This window comes from Periophthalmus magnuspinnatus, chromosome 3, assembly GCF_009829125.3.
Source record: "Periophthalmus magnuspinnatus isolate fPerMag1 chromosome 3, fPerMag1.2.pri, whole genome shotgun sequence".
Classification (NCBI taxonomy): domain Eukaryota; kingdom Metazoa; phylum Chordata; class Actinopteri; order Gobiiformes; family Gobiidae; genus Periophthalmus; species Periophthalmus magnuspinnatus.
The window spans coordinates 27,120,879-27,138,801 of NC_047128.1; the positions used below are offsets into that span (position 1 = coordinate 27,120,879).

General features: G+C 40.8%; 1 protein-coding gene across 8 annotated transcripts in view; it reads right to left on the reverse strand.

The window, feature by feature from the left end:
- chd9 (chromodomain helicase DNA binding protein 9) overlaps positions 1-17,923 on the reverse strand; it is a 44,838-nt gene that overhangs the window by 23,203 nt on the left and 3,712 nt on the right. For 4 of the 8 annotated variants that reach the window (XM_033985262.2, XM_033985255.2, XM_033985248.2 and 1 more), the window contains exons 2-3: positions 15,043-16,537; positions 2,975-3,399 (exon numbers count right to left, since the gene is read on the reverse strand). In XM_033985262.2, coding sequence (XP_033841153.1) covers positions 2,975-3,399; positions 15,043-16,449 — 1,832 coding nt within the window. In that variant the 5' untranslated portion in view covers positions 16,450-16,537. Of the gene's footprint in view, positions 1-2,974; positions 3,400-4,448; positions 4,586-4,827; positions 5,694-10,158; positions 10,260-15,042; positions 16,538-17,923 lie in introns of those variants that run through there. The other 4 variants (XM_055220973.1, XM_033985270.2, XM_033985278.2 and 1 more) reach the window with 3 other exon arrangements.

A 17,923-nucleotide genomic window follows, 5' to 3' on the forward strand; every position in this document is an offset into this window, starting at 1 on the left:
AGTCCACAAACTGTTCACTTAAACTGACCATACTTAAATCCACTGGTGGATCGTACCCATTGGACCAATGAAATGCCAGCACTGCGGTTTGGCCGGAAGCCACAGGCACAGTGTCCAAAAACAACAAACAAACATGGTGCTGCCAATGGGCTAATATTCACACTAACTATTTCATTAAAAAAAAAAAAGAACAAAGGGAAGCTAGTGCTTTATTAAAGGGATGGTCCTATAGGAATTTTTCCAGCCAATACCAGTATCCAATAAAATGTCCAGCTGCTGTGGCGAATAATAATAATAATAATTTGTAATAATAATAATGTTCGCCAGGACCAATATCAAGGTTGAAAAATCTACAGCAAAGCCCACAAATTGATGGTAACTGTAATGAACTTTTGCTTTAGGAAAAAAATTAAGGATGTATCTATCTGGGTTGTGTAATAATTTGTTGTATGTGTAAACATACAGACACATATTAACCCAAACTCTCTTCCATTTCAATTTGAATTAGGGCTGGGTGATATGGTGATCAAAATCAAATTGTGACTTGGTCCTGAGGTGATCTGCAATTTTGTTGATATTGTGATATTGTAATATGACAATATTCACAAAATTCACTGTTTTTCTATATATTGCAGCTCTATACTGAAACACAGACACTTAACGCCTCACTTCTCCTATAGGTCAGTTTGTGCAAGGCTATGAGTGAGTGACAGCTGGATTTAACCAATCACTGTTAGGTGTGAAATCTCAGAAGCAGCACATGGCTTTAGTTACCTTTTTTGTTACAACCCAGTTATAGTGCTGTAACAAAGACTGGGTTTGTTTGAAAATACTCATCTAAGCTCTGAGGACAAACTACCGTAAGTGCAGCTTGGAAACATGCAGATATGAATATTGGACCACAGGTTTGGACATTTCAGATCATTTCAATACATTATTGTGACAGACAGGCTCCCGTAATATCTGTTATGTGCTACTTTCACTTGGCATACATTTACCACAGGTGTGCCACAGGTGTTACACACAGTGCATCTGGGGCTTTTTAAAAGCAATAAACTAATCACTCTCATTATTAAGTAGTGCTGCAACTAATGGTAATTTTGCCTATCTGATTATTTTGCTAGTCTGTCAATAGTCTTTTACTGAATTTGCCCCATCAAAGCTAATGTGAAGCTCATGTGGCCATCTTGACGGATACAGATGAAAGAGTGTATTGGTCAAAAGCTCTCTATTTACACATCTCCCATGTCATTTTCATGTAATTCCTGTTCTTTGTGTGTTATAAATCCTCTTCTTTCAGCATCTTTTGAAGTCTGTGGACCAGTTAATGATTATTCGATTACTATGGATGATTATTTCAATAATCAATAAGTTACGTTCAAATACTTGTTGCAGCCCTACTATAATCATCTGCCATGCACTCCCTTTAAATTTAGAGGCTAAATAACAGCACAATCTCTGCAGCACACTGTGGCACATGCATGTGCCCTTGTGTCTGTCTCCTCACCTCCACTGCAACACTCCTCTGTTCTCCATATTTTTATGACTAAAGGTGCTTTCTGCCAGTCTTCAGTGTCAGAACCACCACAACACTAAATGATGAACTGATAGTGAGAAAGACAAAGCCATGCTGTGGCTGCAGAGACAAGACCAAGGTGCTCTGTGGAAAGTCCGATTTAAGTTCAGTCTTGGCCCAATACGTCCAAGAAGACAGTAGTGAAAGTTGAAATGTAGCAGAAGTGTGATTTATCAGCTTGGTCCATTGTTGTACATTTTTTTACAATCAAGAATTCAACTCAGTGTACGATCTTTGATGATCTTTTGATGATCAATGAACACAACAGTGTAGAACTCAAATATGACTGGAATTCAAACAAAGTGTAAACACAGAGACATCTGAGGCAATTACTATGAAAATAGAACTTCCACTTAAATCAATGTAAATTTAATTGAGCAAAATTATTTTTTCAGCTATTGCATATAGCAATGGTGTATAAGCATATAACAGACAAATCTGTTACTTGCTTAAGCTTTTCAACCTCTAACAAATGCACAGTACTCTTGAGATGAGAGATTTTGTCACAATATTACTTTAAATAACAATAAATGATGGTAATAACACAAGAGGCCCACTGGATGTTACCACATCTTTTGTTCTCTTCTCCCTTACAGCTCTCAGCCAGACCAGCATAAGCTGATATTTTATTTGCTTGTGCAGGGTGTGGCTTATAGCTACACATAGCATGAAGCAGCTAAAAAACTGGGGGATGGGAGGCAGTATCTATACATCAGCAGTACTTGCCTGAATATTCTCGGTAGCACCATCTTGCATGTAAATGCAGCCTGTGTTTGCTCCTCCCATGTCTCTGCTGATATCTGAGCCTGCTTTATTATTATGGCACGCTGTAAATTCAGCTGAACTTTGAGCATCCATCTTGCACATAAAGGCTGTTTATACCAGAAACAAACACTGTTCTCACCAGTGGTGGGCATAGCAAAACTAAACCATGATGATGATGGGTTGGTTCAAAGAGAAGTCTAGGGACAGCCAAACTAAAACAACAGTAGTGCTAAACGCTGCAAAAATGTCAACCACATTACAAATGCCATAATGTAATGAAAGCATTGCAGCACAAAAATAAACCCTTTTTACATGGTGAAACAAGGCAAAATATTTTTGACTCTTTGTCTCTTCACTTTTAACTATGATTGCTTGGTCTTTTCCTGATTACAGTCACCATGGAGATTATGTAATCACTACCTAGTACCTCTTTGCACACAGCATCTAAACAGCAATAAATACATTTCATGATTCAGCTAAGGCACAAACTAGGGTTACGATGTGTGGGTGAAGGTTATGGTAGTTTAATATTATTTACATTTAAGGTATGTTTTGAGTGTCTTATGAATGAACTGTAAGCCTTGATTATGTTGCATCTTACAAAGTTGTAATAGGAGATGTTTGATCACTTACCCAATCTTGGCCTTCTGCTTGCTTTTAGATGAGGGTACAATATGTGCCTTGCGATTGACTTTGTCTTTGGTGCGTGCCTTGTTGTTGCCCTTATGTTCCCGGTCTCTATATGCTTTATACTGAGATGAGGAGCTGGGGAAACTCTCTGGACTCATGACTCTGGGGATGTTCTTCTCGCCACGCTGCCGAGCTTTGGCAATAGCCTCAGAAATGATCCGGTTGGCCTTCTCCTGCTTCTCCTGTGTGTCCATCTGATGGTGACTATGTCTCCTCTGCGTCCTCTTCTCAGACGATGAACTTGAGGAGGAAGAGGAGGAAGAGGAGGAGGATGAGGAGGAGGAGGAAGAGGAAGAAGATGAGCTGCTCTTCATTAGGGGTCTTGGGTCCTCAAGCTGACTACCGGGTCCATTGGTGTTCTTCCGAGGCTGTGAATGATAGAAATATGTACATTAGGGAAGAAAAAATATATTTAGTTAATAACAGAATATTATGCTTCTCCAAAAATACCTAAAAGACGAGTCCTCCTTTGAAACATAGTGAAAGCCAAATCAGATCAGACCTGGATGACTGAGGGATTACACAGGCCTCCTTTGAAACAAGCTACTTTTTCACATAGAAAGCACTCCAGTTAGTGTAGAATCATTTTGTAATGTTTGTAATTTTTTGTCATAATCATGATCGATCTATAATCTCTCAGTCAGAGGGTCTTGTTAAATTGTGTTTTCTTCTTAATATTAATTCAAATTCAAATCCAAATGTATTTTGGTAAACCCTGCTTACTTTGGTGTAACCGGCAACATGAAGACACATAAATAATCTATCTTGCCTGATACGTGATAATATGTGAATAATAGATGGTGTGACTGCAGTTATGTCTACACACAAAGGCTTTGTGGAGCGCCTAGTGCCCATTATAGAGAAAACCTATAATAAATTGACCTAATTTAAAAATAAATACATAAAATGCATAGCAGTACCAGCAACAGACAATTAGCATCAGGCTGACTAGCAAATATAGTGGGGAATTGAAGCAAATCCTTCAGAAGGAAAATTAAAACTGGCCCACACTGCATTATGATTTTCACGTGTGCAATACGGCTGGGGCCATTAGGTAGAAATTTACTGGATCAGACTGGAATGTTCTTATTCAAGTTAATGTTAGAAAGAGGGGGAGGGGCTGAAAGTAATGCTTTAGAGCGGAAGAACATAGGAACACACGAGGCGATAAGGGAACAGAGAATAATAGTCAAAATAGGATTTTGTACAACGGACACGGGGAAAGGAGAGAGAGAAAAGATCGAATGCACCAAAAGCCAGAGTACTGCAGCTGTGTAATACATCTATAAATAACTGAAATTACAGCCTGCCAGCACTGCAGTGATTTCAATCTACCAGCACTTCGCGTCGTTCCATGAAGACACAGGAGACTATCAACAGCTACAAAAGCTCCAAGCTGTCGATGGCTTTCTCTCACCTTTTTCCATAAACTGCAAGTTGCCTGGGATGAATCACAAACACAACTCAAGAGGGACACAAATAATGTACTGTATACATCACACTACAGCATAGAGCCAGACAGGAGAAAATCGGTCATGTTAGAATGAGAACACAGAGTTTGGAGTGAACAGACTGTGGGGGTGGGGAAAAGACAACACTGTAAATGTAGAGTGTGCCTTGATAAGGTCTAACATGCCGAAGCAAATGAGTGAGAAGGGGAGGAAAAAGCAGCAATGAGTTCAAGATGGCGGCGGTGCAGCATGAGCCAGTGGCAGAGGAGGTTGTTCAGTTCCTGCCGGCCCCTCCTCCTCCCCCTTGTCCAACCTCCCTCCCAGCTCTCGGAGCCGCTCACTTACCCTTCCTCTTGGCCTCTTCACTGTAGACATGGTGTTTTTTTTTTCCTCTTCCTCTTTCCTCCCCTCTCCGACCGGCTAACAAAAGCCTTGCCCTTTCGGTGGATTTTTTCTAGCGCAGCGCGTGTTGCTCGTTCACACTTTCGCTTCTAAACAGACTTTCTATTTAAACAGTGGTTTTCTGTAGCTCCGTTGGTCGGTGTGCGCCCCCCCTCCCCTCCCACTCTCCTCCCCGGTCAGCTCTACTCCTCGGGGCAAAGTGTGTGAGAGCGCCGGAGCCTGTTAGGTCTCCTCCTCCCCCAGCGGGCAGGGCTCAAGAGGAGCGCATGGGAGCTCTCTCACTCTCTCTCTGCTCACAGGCCGGTGTGGGAGCAGCGCTGTGGGCGGTAGAGGAGGTGCGTGGCAGTCCAGGAAGCCCTCATTCTACTGCTGCGTGCCGCTTATTTCACCGTGGTCCGGTTCCACTTTCTCTCTGAAGCCTGAGTATTTCAGAGAGGCATGCCTCCTCTCTCCTCCCCTCTCATTGATTCCCTTTTCTGCTTCTGCCTGCCTTTAGCGTGCTCTCTCAGTCCTTCTCTCCACTTTTCCCTTCTTCTTCTCCAACAAAAAAGGTAGGTTTCCAGCCTTATTTGGGCACACAAAAAGCTTTTGTGTTCCCTTGCCCTCTAGTTTGGCCTGTTGTTTTTTCTTCCTTCTACCTACTTGTGTTGCTCCCTGTTCTTTCGTCTTGCCCTACGAGCTCTCCCTGGCGGAGACAAGTATGGCGAACTCCGGTCTCTGGCAGGCAGGGCGGCACAAAATGAAAGCACAAAGCAGCAAAATGCATCAGCATGAATATTAGAGATGTCGTTAAAACCCAGACTCGTTTTTTTTTCTCTCCCTCACTCCCTCTCTCTCTCTCTCTCTTTGTAAGGAAGTAGGCCAGCAGATGGTGCTAGCAGTTATTACATTAACTTTCACAGCTTAACCCCCAAAGCTCTGGATTTCTCAAACACCACAGATTGTCAACTTTTTTGTCATCTGTTAATTTTTTGCCAAGAACAGACTACGTTAATTATGGAAACAATATAAGTGGCAAATTAACAGCTAAACATATTCCCAAAAGCTAAACAGAATAAAATAGCATTTCATCACAGGCTTCTACTGTCTAGCCGTGCAAGACACATGCACATACTTCCTGTGGGGGTCAAGAGCAGGTCATCTGACTCTGTCTGTTGGAAAATGGTCAAACTGGGATGGTTCCAGAGCGTGAAGTCTTTGTATGTACCAGAGATTAAGCCAGCGTTTGATTTGAGGAAAAGCCTGATAAAGGAGACATGTGCATCGGCCGGCACATGTTATTGGGAGTTAGAAGGAAACACTTACCTAACCCTAAACAAAACTGGGGCAGAGCATTTAGTCCATTAAAAATTATCCAAAAAACAACATATCATGAAATAATTGTGAAATAAATGAGTACCTCTTCATTATTTTGTATTTAAGCACAGCTCTGCATATTCATTATGGCAAGTTACAGGTGATGTGACTTGTATCTCCTTAACAACTTATAAGGATACACCAAAAAATACTTACTATTTTTTGTTTGGTTTTATAAACATTATTTATTTGTTTCCCGCCTCTAGAAAACAATAAATCCAGTATTGGTGAAAAGTGTATATAAATATTGTTCAACTACTGGTATTGTTATATTTTTAAAAAAATATGGTCGTGGAAAATGTTGAGCAGTACCCAGTCTCCCTTTCAGAATATTTAATAAAAAACAATACATTTCTTTGATAAAGGAGGACAATGGTGGCTGTGTCTCACTTATCGAGTATCAACCAGGCATCAGAAACAACGGGCCTTGGAATTTGGACCCAAAAAGAAAATGTTTGCAAGAAGCATGCTTCCTGTCCAATTCAAACAAACCTACAATATCAGGCAGAGACGATTATAAACTACATCAGGGAGAGCTTGACTTAACTGACAAAACAGGTTACAAACATACACTAAAAATATACTTAAAATATTCAAGTCTAGGAAATGGACTTGCACTGAACACTTAGATTTAGGGTCTGATAAAATATTTGACATCAAAACTGACTCAGACTGTGTGTGAGAACGTGAGGTGAGAAAGAAAGACCAAATACAACAGCGCACACATGCCTCAGCGGTCACATGGCTCTAAGCTACAGCTCTTTGGCAACTAAACAGTTAATATGCAAACAGTTTGAGCAGCTCAGAGGGGGAGTGGCTGCCTTTGAGGACACAAGAGGGAGGGGAAGTACCCGGAGAGGAGGGGAGTCTGCTAAACGGAAACCAGCCAAAAAAAAACCAAACATAAAACGATGCACACTCATCAGGGTTTGCAAAATGGGATATTAAACTACTGCAATTCATCAGTTTGTTTACAAGAACAACGTTAACGTAAGAACCTGCAACTGTGAGGTTCCTGAGCTCAGATCTCCTCAAAGCTATGTGGTGTCAGCATAAATTGTATGATTGAATTTCCAATTAGGTGTTTTTAGGTTGTTAGCCTTTGAGATAAAAGTCTCTCAAAGGCTAACAAAGTATTTAATGAAGGCATTCAAAAGGAGACATATTAAGAGCTTTTAATCAGGTTATAATGGTTTACCTCACTCACTCATGAACTCAATTAAAGTTGTATATTGTGTTACTTATGTAGCATGTTTGAGTAGTCTTGATTGTCCTGTATTTGAAAGTCGTTTTAGCACAAATTTTAAAAGCTACAATTGCTACAATCAACTCCAGTTAGCAGGGGCTTCAGGGGCATCAGCAAGGACCAGCGTGGGGCTTTATTGTGATGACACGGACGGACATCAGTTGTGAACTAAAGGCAACAGGCGTTCTTTTAACATTTCTATAACAATCCTTATAAAATAAAATTAACTGGATGTAAAATAATCAATGGGTGTGATAGACTAATTACCAAAAAATATGTCTTATATAAGCTTCAAGTATAGATAAGATATTACAAGTAGTATAACAGGGATGTGCAAAATATACGTTCTATTTTCATTTTACCAGTTAACATTCTGATAGATTAGACATGTGTTAAAGACGTAATATGGTAATGTGATGTTGCCTGTGTAATCCCTCAGTCGTCCATTACTATGGTAATGTGATGTTGTTAAATAAACCACAAAAGTCAAGAAACAGTGGCCACTGGTTTGCACTCCTGCCTCAAAGGTAGAAGGTTTCAGGTATGATTCTTGGCTGGGTGTGGAGTTTCTCTATGGAGGTATGCAGGTAGTCATGTTCCTTAAATATGCAGAGTATACTGTGGAATATTCTCCAGAAAGGTACTCTTCAAATTGCACGTACATAACTCAAGACCTACGGTGGTTGCTCTGTTCCTGACAGTTTGGCTCATAACATTGAAGAGAGGTTCAAGTAGAAAACTTAATAACCCACAGACTACATAGGCTACACAGTATTTTCTTTTTTGGTTAGTTAATGTACTTGATAGTCTCTACTCTAAACTTTGAGACACATATAAAGTGGAGAATCCACAGACTGGTGCTCAATACAGTGAATTGTTCAAAGGAGTGTGTTGATCATGGTGCCACACCATTATTCAGGCCCGCCTCTATTATTAAAGACGGGCTATTATGCAAAATCAATTTTTTTTTTTAGCTTTCTACCATGTTATATCGTTCCTCTCTCATCAAAAACATGTCTGAAGAGGTTTTTGATGTCAACCATACATGTTTGAGTATTTTAGCAATCTTTCCCAGGCCCTATTCGACCTCTCCTTACTGTATGATTCTGTGCAATGCTCAGAGCACAAGCCAACATCATCCACGCTCCCATGACAGTATAAAAAGATGATACAAAACTGTACACAGCAACCTGACAAGCCTGATGTGATGTGCAGTAGTTTCATTAATGGGATGCACGCTGATTGTGGTGTGACATCGCTCTGAAGGGGGAGTGACTTAACATGGAGACCAAAGGGATGGGAGACATGGACATCTAAATCTAAGTATGGTATGTGTTATACCCCATAAAAGTAAAATACCCCCTCTTAAACATGTGGTCTGTTTTAAACCAAAATCTTTGTTATCGAGCTTATGCTGGTTGAGCATTTTTAAAACTGCTGTAAAAAGAACCTCTAATGGTAATGTAAGTTGTTTCATCAGGAAGCCTGAGGGCCACTTGCTGGTCCAAATAATACTTTCACTATAATCTTCTAAGTTGCATAAAATATAGCCCACACATCATAATGATATTACATCCAAGAAAGACAGTTTAAACAAAATATAAATAATTAACTTTTAGTCACAGTTAAGATGACGGTAAAATTAGAAATGCCCTGACTGCTGTTTGAAACAGATTTTTTTTTCTATTTTTCTATTGATCAATATTTATTTTTCATTAAATTTTGTATTTTCTTATAAAAAATAAATCAATTACTTCATGTATATAGACAAGCCAGACGTTAAAAATAGATCTGTACTAAAAAAACAAAACATGAATGTTTCCCACTGTCATATTTAACACAAAAAAGTCCAGTTTGTTCCTCAAGCGATGATTAAAAAGCCCCAAGCCAATCAGATCAAAATTTGATTACTTGCAAAGCACAACCTGTCAGCATAAAAAGATTTAATCCACCAATATGAACAGTCTGCATCAGCAGCAAACTGAAATGAAATGACCACAACAAATAAGAAAACAAGGCTAAGCATCTCAGCTTACAAGACCATTGTGTCCATGACAACTCACTAATAACTTCCTCCTGACGTAAAGCTGTTTGCTCAAGTTACAAATCAGTAACCAGTCGATAAACCTTCATCTTTTAAGACATTGCTAATTATATATAAATAAGAACATACAAATTATACAGGGTTGCTGTAGACATTGTACACATTCTGTAGACACTGGGCATAAGGAGACAATATAACATTTCTGTGTATCTAATTCTCGTCAAGAATGATCTATACCACCAGCAACAGCCCTGGCAGCTGTAAACACAAGGACAGAGGGGTCACGTGAATCTTTAAACCTTTTCTTATATTAAACTAGGCATAATTACTGTAACTATGTCCGAGTTCTCATGTATTTTCAAAACAAAATGTACAGAACATGGCGGGTATGTATTTCAGGCTTTCACTTTCCCCAGTCAAAGGTTATCGTGTGTTCACATACATTATCACGCAGCCAACCTATACAGCCCCATTCATAAAAAATGCAGATTTGGTCGAATCCAGGTTAATCAACACATTATTCCGTTAAAAAAAAGGATCTTTACGTTGAGTATCAGGTACAGCGAAGTACTTTACAACCATATAGAGTCTAATGGCATAACAAAGTCTAGTTTAAACACAAACTTACTGTGTACTTTGGGCTGCCAGCATTCCCACATGCTTCTGACAAGCTCAACTCAAGTGCAGCGTCCTCCTCCCCCTTTTTCATAAGCTCCTCCCCTATCCCTGACCAGCCCCTTCCGCTGACGACAAAGACTGCCCTACTTCCTGTTTACCTTTGACCCCTGCTTGTCCACGCCTCTCGCTGGCAGACCTCCAGACAGGCCAATGACGTTGTATGCTAAAACAGAGAACACTTGACAGAGCAGCCAGGCAAGAGGGAGGGAGGGAGGGTAAGAGATAGGCGTGTGTGTGTGTGTGAGTCTGTGTGTGTCTGTGTGAGTCTGTGTGTGTCTGTGTGTGTCTGTGTGAGTCTGTGTGTGTCTGTGTGTGTCTCTGTGAGTCTCTGTGTGTCTGTGTGGCTGTTGGGGGAGGTGATGAGTCGGGTGTGTGAGTGACACGGCCTATTACCATGTGCTAGCAGAAGCAGCAGGTTTCCCAAGGGTGTGTATGTGCTTGTGAGCAGAATGTGTGCACTGCTTGTAGTAGCAGGGAAAGAGCCAGGGTGTTGTATCGGTTTTCAGGTTGCCAAAGGTATTGCCGTCAGTCTGCTCAGCTTATTTTTCTTAAAGTTATATAAACTCTGTGTACTGGGGGTGCAATTAATCAAATTTAGATTCAGTCATTACTAATTAAGATTCAGTCATTTCTAATCGTCAGTGATCAGCTTCAGTCTTTAAAATTGGAAGGTCCATAGCCAATCCTCTTGTTATTAAAAGCATGTAGTTCAGACTTTGGAAAATCTGTATTGTGTTCATGAAACTATCACTGAAAGCTCTTCTCTTACATTTTAGGTTATCATTCATTGCATGTGGGCAGGTGAGCATTGTTATTTTTCTCACCAAAATATAACTAAAATACCCAGTTAGCCCATTCCCTCAAATGAAACTCTCAAGTTGAATATGCCTTTACCTTTGGCCCAAAGAGGGGAAAAACAATGATCATAAGTTGTAATCATGGACATGGTAAAAAAAAAAAAAAATCTCATGCATGTCATTATTTAAACCAAATAGTGTTCAGTGCACCAAAAAAGATAGAAACTGATGTCCCCAGTTCCAATGCATATAAAAGTCCAGTTCATTTTGTAATGTTTAGAGATTATTTGTATGAACTTTTGCTAGTATCACAACGTGAACAATGTTTGCACTACTCCACTACCTGTCCTTTCTCATTAAAAGGCCCATACTGTGCTATTTTCTGATGTATGTTATAATGTTTCACATATGTTTAACACGCAAACCCAGCATATAATGGAAAATACCCTGTTCCACCTTGTGATGTCATGTGGTAATGCAGAACGTGCTCCACTGTGTTTTAAAAGTCCATACACCTTCAGTAGAATCATTTGGATTATTTCAGCCCTGGAATTGCCAATCTATTAAACAAGGTAAAAGGTAGCTATTAATTTTAAAACTTCACAGCATCATGGACCAGAGTATTTTGAGCTGTGGATATGCAGACTAATAATACTCAGAGGTCCAGAGTGCAACTAATTTGGGTACAATTGCTGCTAAAATTTTGCCCGGTGCAACTAAACCCGGTGCACCTGACAGATCCTCATCACATTCCTTCTCATATGCCCTCAATCCTCATTAGAAACGTGGATTAGAGAATATGGAACACACTTAAGTGATTAGTTGTCAATTAAAACAAACGAAAAAGCATTTACTTGCACTCTTGTGTCACCTCACCTATGACTAGACCACTAAGTCAGTCCGAGAGGCTGATGCTAATGCGCTCACCGCAGAGCTCATAAGTTTGGCTTTTTTCATGTGTTTGTTAAGGAGACACTGTATTTATCCTTAAAGAGCAGCATCAAACCTGTAGCTCCTTCAGTGTGTGAACTTACTCACATGAGGCTGCAAGGTGAAAAAGAAAATAAAACTAGATGGCAAAAGATGGCAAAGATGAACTATTGAAACTGAAAGTAAGAGGACCAACTCCGCACTTACTATAGTGAACTGTAAAGATCCTGAGAAGCACAGACCTCTCACTCTGACTACTTACTTTCTTACTATTTATGATGTAACGTAGACAAAACACAATGTTTTGTGTGTCTTTGATGAGGTAACAACCTTCTAACAGCTAAAAGCTCACAGGACTTTGAGTACTATAGGACCTTTAAATGCTGTCCCCCAGAGGGAAGGCAGGCTAGACTATCAACACAATATAATTAAAGGGTGAAGTGTCAAGATACCCTGATGTGGTTTGTTTGCTACTGCGTTACTCTGTTAAACATAAGGCCAAACTGTAGAAGAAGCTGCACATCAATCTGTGACCTGTGGGCTGAAAATGGAATGTTGTTGTTTTACATCTGGTCCTTTGCACAGTTGGTTAAAGAGCCAAAGGTTGAAGATTTGCACTTTTGTAACAACATTCATTTATTATCTATTTCTCACCGTAAAAATAGGAACTAACAGGAAATAAGCCTTTAACTAATAAACAAATGTAAACCCATGTTTTTAAAACTCTTATCATGCTGACAGTAGATACATTTGAATACGTTACATTTGAATACATTCCAAATAAATGTATTTTAAATAGGTTAGAGCTACCATTATTGCGAAGCTGAGAGTACAACAACATTTTGTGTTAAAGTTGTAAACACACACAAGCGTAACATTTGTTTAAGATGAGACTTTTTGGAGCTTTAAACCATGTTACAACATTGTTACCTCATCAAAAACATACCAGGTTTTATATATCATCCAATCAAGTTTGAGTAATCTCAACAACTCCTGGGCACTATTCGAACCCTCCATGCGATCAGCAGTGAGCGTGTACAAGGCTCAGCCCATAAGCCGAAGTGACCCATGCTCCCACATGTCCATTTTTCAAATCACAAAAGCAGGATACAAAATGATACACTACAACTTCACAAAATTGGTTCGATATGCAGTAGTTTCATTAGCACAATGCATGCAAATTGTGGTGTGATGTCACTCTGAAGGGGAAATGACTTAGCCAGAGGGAGCGAGGGGAGGGGTCAGAGTGCCAAAAACAAAACTGAATTTAATTAAATATTTTGATATGTTGTTTTTGGCGAATACAGCATTTGTAAAACAATATGAAAGGTAACAGAGTCATCAAAATATGTTATTTGTTAACAAGTATAAAATGCAATATACATAACTATATTGAAAATGTAATATTCATATACACAGCACTGCAAGGTGCCATAAAAACTTTAATTCCTGTATACAAAGAGCAGACACTCTAATGCTTCAACTGCTAATCAAAGCTGCAAGCAGTTGACCATTACAGCCACTGGAAATCCTAATTAGCCACATCCACGGCAGGGGATTGAAGAGTGGGTAGCAATCCCTGGTGCCTTGCCTGTTCAGCAAACACACTATCAGCAGGCTCTTCACACATCAGTGAACATCAATAGCACAGTCAGCCTGTAAGCGTCAACAAGGCCTGGATGTTGACACAGACGGGGATAGGCTCTGGTTCAGCCCCCTGTTTCAATCAAGGACCTCTGCATCTGCCCAGCGACCTCTGCACATAAGCTCTGCACATGTCTGCTCTCCTGCAGGCACATCTCTGTAACCTGTTGTCTATGACTGCATAGGGTTAAATGTTTGTTCAGAAAAAGGTTATTATATTATAATACTAATGGCAGTAAAATATATATCGCCTACATTTGACTTAAGCACGTCATCTGTCCTAAAAGGACAGGTTGTGATACTGGGTGCTTTTGCTGCTGGTCACTTGAGGGAGCTTTGTGAATGGTTACCATCAAGCCCAGGTCCGCAACCCGCCTCCTGCATGTTAGAGCTAGCTAATGCTTCCCTGCCTCCCGCTAGCCTCTCTTGTCTGTGTCACTCTCCTGCACACTCTTCCTTCCTGGTTTCACTCAAAACTGTCCTTTCCACGTGATATTGCTCTCTCCATCTCCAGCCTCCCTGCCCCCTTCACCACAGACCAGCACTCTCACTGACACACACACACAAACCGTAGCAGCTACCACAACAGTGCACAACCTCCCCCACACTCCAGCGAGCCAGTGTGCAAGTGCTCCTGGCTTGCCCTGACCCACATCTTGATATAGCCCTAAGTATGCTTACAGCTAAGTCCTGAAGACACTCCTGCCACTCTTAGCCTAATCAGGCCTGACCTGCTGTCGGCCCACTGGGTAGCCAGACATGTCGGCCAGGACAGGCCATTAAAACTGCTTTTCAACCAACGCTGTAGTCCTAGCACCTTTCTTCACCACAGGCACTCTTGACACACACGATATCTGGGATAGTTAAACATTAAAGGAGGCCTGGATTTTGTTCCATTTTGCAGTATATAGATCAAGCAAGCAAAATCTCATTGAAGATGTCCCGGTGTTCTTGTTAACATTATGTAGAAAAAGTTTTACTCAAGGTCCACCTGCAAGTTTAATATCTTGGACAACCTCAGGACAAAATATTTGACAAGAACACTGACTATATTCACCAGATAAAACAACAAAGTAAAGAACTAAAAAGGAGTGAAAAATGAAAACAGGACAGATTTGCTTATTGCCACGACCAAGCCGGATAAGTAGCAGTAGAAAAATGGATGAAAGACACTTATTTTTTACACTAGATAAGTTCTGTAACTAGCGATCAACCACTATTTTTGTAGTGGATGCTGTAGACATTATTTTTACTTATTATACAATAAATTTGAAAGCATAGTGGGCCACAAAAATAGCATCGGCCACGAAAATAGCATCAGCCACGGTTATATGTACTGTGATGTCTGAAGATTTGTTATTTTTTGCCTGACAAAGCTGTTCCACACAATATGTAGCTATCACACTCTGCGTCCAACGATACGATCAGGTTGTTAAAAATGTCACAGACAATGCATTCATTACCTTGGTTTCGGGGTACTCAACAGGTGGTGCTTTAGAATCCTGCCCCATCTCCTGAATGGACTCGCTCCAGGAACAGCTCGATTCTTCCTGTTGGATAAAGGCTTCCTCCAGCTGTGGCAGGATGTCAGGCAGGAGGTCATCATGAGCCTCCAAAACCCCACTGTGTGCATCTGTTTGCTGAAGATTCACTTGGTATCCATTTGTATTAGCAACCCCAAAGCTTTGTCGAGGGTCAAAAGATGAGTGATTGACCATGGTGGGATAGCAGCTGGCAGAATCACCAAACATCTCTTGCTTGTGGTTTCCTTGTGAACTTGCTGAGTTGCCTGTGCTTCTGAAGTCATATTCCTCTGCTTGACTCACTGTTGTCCTCATGTTGTGCTGATCAATAGTTGATGTGGAAAATGGACAAACTGGCCCAGAGGAATTCTGCATGCTAGGCCTTGACAGGGAAGATTGCTGACTGAGACAGGGCACTTCTGGTTCTCCTGGATAGGAGGGGTATGGAGCCGATGGGTAAGAGTTAGCAGATGTAACGTGGTTAGACATAGGGTGCACCATCGACGATGAATGAACAGAAAAGCCCATGTTGTTTTCTCCAGCTCCTGCCATCATCTGGTAGTTGTTCTGTGACTGCTGCAAACATGGCCTGCTCACAGGAGCATTTTTACAATCCAAATATGACTTCTGGGGCAGAGATTTTGACAGGTGTCTTGGATCTCCAATAGCTAAATTGTGCTGACTCTGGTGAAATTGCTGTTGATTCTGTGGAGGGCATTTCCGTTGGTAAGAGAAAGCATGATGTTGTGTGTTGGAAGCAGACATATGATGCTGGTGATGCCCATGGTTTAACAGCTGCTGCCCCATGCACTGCTGCTGCGGCGGAGGAAGGTGGTGGAGGTGTGGTTGAGTCTGGTGTCTGACATGCATCTGCTGATTGTGCAGTTGTTGATGACAAACTGGCTGTTGATGTTGGTAAATGTTAGCATTCTGGTCTTGGTTGCCCCACATTGGGCTGCTGCCGTTAGAGAAGAGACCATTGGTATGAGTTATTTGGCTCATTGTGGTGTTGTGGTATTGGCCATGCTGCTCTGACATCATGCCACCTGCCCCACTACCTGAGACTGCGGGGCCAGGAAAGGAATAACCCCCAGCATTTTGTGTTTTCATACCCATATAGGGGCCCATCTGCTGATTGTAGGTGGGCATGGCTTGATGGATTGAGGCAGAGGTAAGTGGTGGCACATGGTCGTGGGATTTTTCACGGCTTAGTGGATTAGCTTGGATGGACTCAAACTCAGCAGTTAGATTCAACTCATCCACAATTGATGGTCCGGGTGGGAAGGTATCCTCTTCCAACCCCTCAAGACCTCCAACAAAGAGGTTAGGGTCGTCAAAAAAGTCCATGACCAAATCCAGTAGGGGACCAAGCCTCTGGATGAAAGCTGGTCCAGATGAGTTGGCAAAGTTACAGCATCACCATTCTAGTGCTGCCCTGAAATCCAAGAAAAAACAAATGGTGAAAACATGAAACAAACTGTTGTAGAAAATCACAAACATACACAATAAGGTCTGCATATTGAAAACCTGAAGCCGTCTATTATGTATCAGCACTGCCTTTCAAGTGTGTGGCAAAGCAGCTGGTGGAAATGAAGCAGCAGCCAGGAGCAGGTGCCTCTTCCTGTGCGCCCTCCTCTTTACACAAACACACATGCACCTTCAGTGCTCACCCCCCACTAGCACTGCCGATGAAGCCTGCCCTGCTACTGCACTCTGAGTAGGAGGCACACACAGCTGATAGAATTTCAACAGTCAGGCACACAGGCACACAGGTCCATGTGGTCCTTTGTGTGCTTGTGTGCACACTGTGCAACCACAGACCAGAGGAAGATGACAGAAGCGTACTGAGGTCAGTCATTATGCTGACTGACTAGAGCTGCACTCTCAGTCTCTGCCCAAAGCTTGTTCACACTTTTCTCTAAAGTGTCAAGAAAAAGGTAGACAATAAAAGGTGCCGATAAAGCAAATGTTATACAAACTATGCTATAGCATAAGACTGCAGCAACAAATCAAATTAATTGTGGTTAACAGTCACCAAATAGTCGCCAGTCAATAGTTGAGCATAAGCAAACACATTAACCTTTAAATGTCTAAGATATATTTCAAAAATGAAATACCATTCCCGTGTGCTTGTTGTTTACAAGACAACAACAGCCAAAGAAATGCTACAGTTTGTGTTACACAGTATAAGCATACTAGTGTAAAATTTTGACACTAAGGAATAGACTTGATGCTCAATATTGACTCCAGTACCACAATTATAATTAAAAACAGTCATTATTTAGACAATACTGTGAATTGATTTTCCATGTGGCTGCCTGGCAAATCCAAAATTATATCTGTCTGTATTTTTTATACCGACTGATATCAGTCTGGTCCTCACATCCCTGTTGCTCAAGCCTGGTCAAACACTTATTGTGCAATCAGATTGTTGTTTTTTTTTTTTTTTTTGCAGTGACACATGTGAAATGAAGGAGCTCATTAGTCACCTATGATTTACAAATAAAATCAAATTTATCTCACCTCAGATTAACAGAGTTTAGTACTTGGCTCATTGATTCTGTGAAAGAGAAGTTAGATTATTCACCAGTGTTTCTCATAGTTTTCTTTCAGACTAACCATACAGTTACATTTTATGGCAAGAAAAAGTGTGATAACACTACAAACTTATTCTGCCAATGTGTAATCCAGGTTATTTCTGTACTATAGGGGAGAATTGTAATCTAATTAATTTCTAGCATGAATTAGCCAACATGCCAAACAAGCATTATATAACCAAGAAGTATAATTTAGTGTCACACACAATTCTTTATTTCAGATT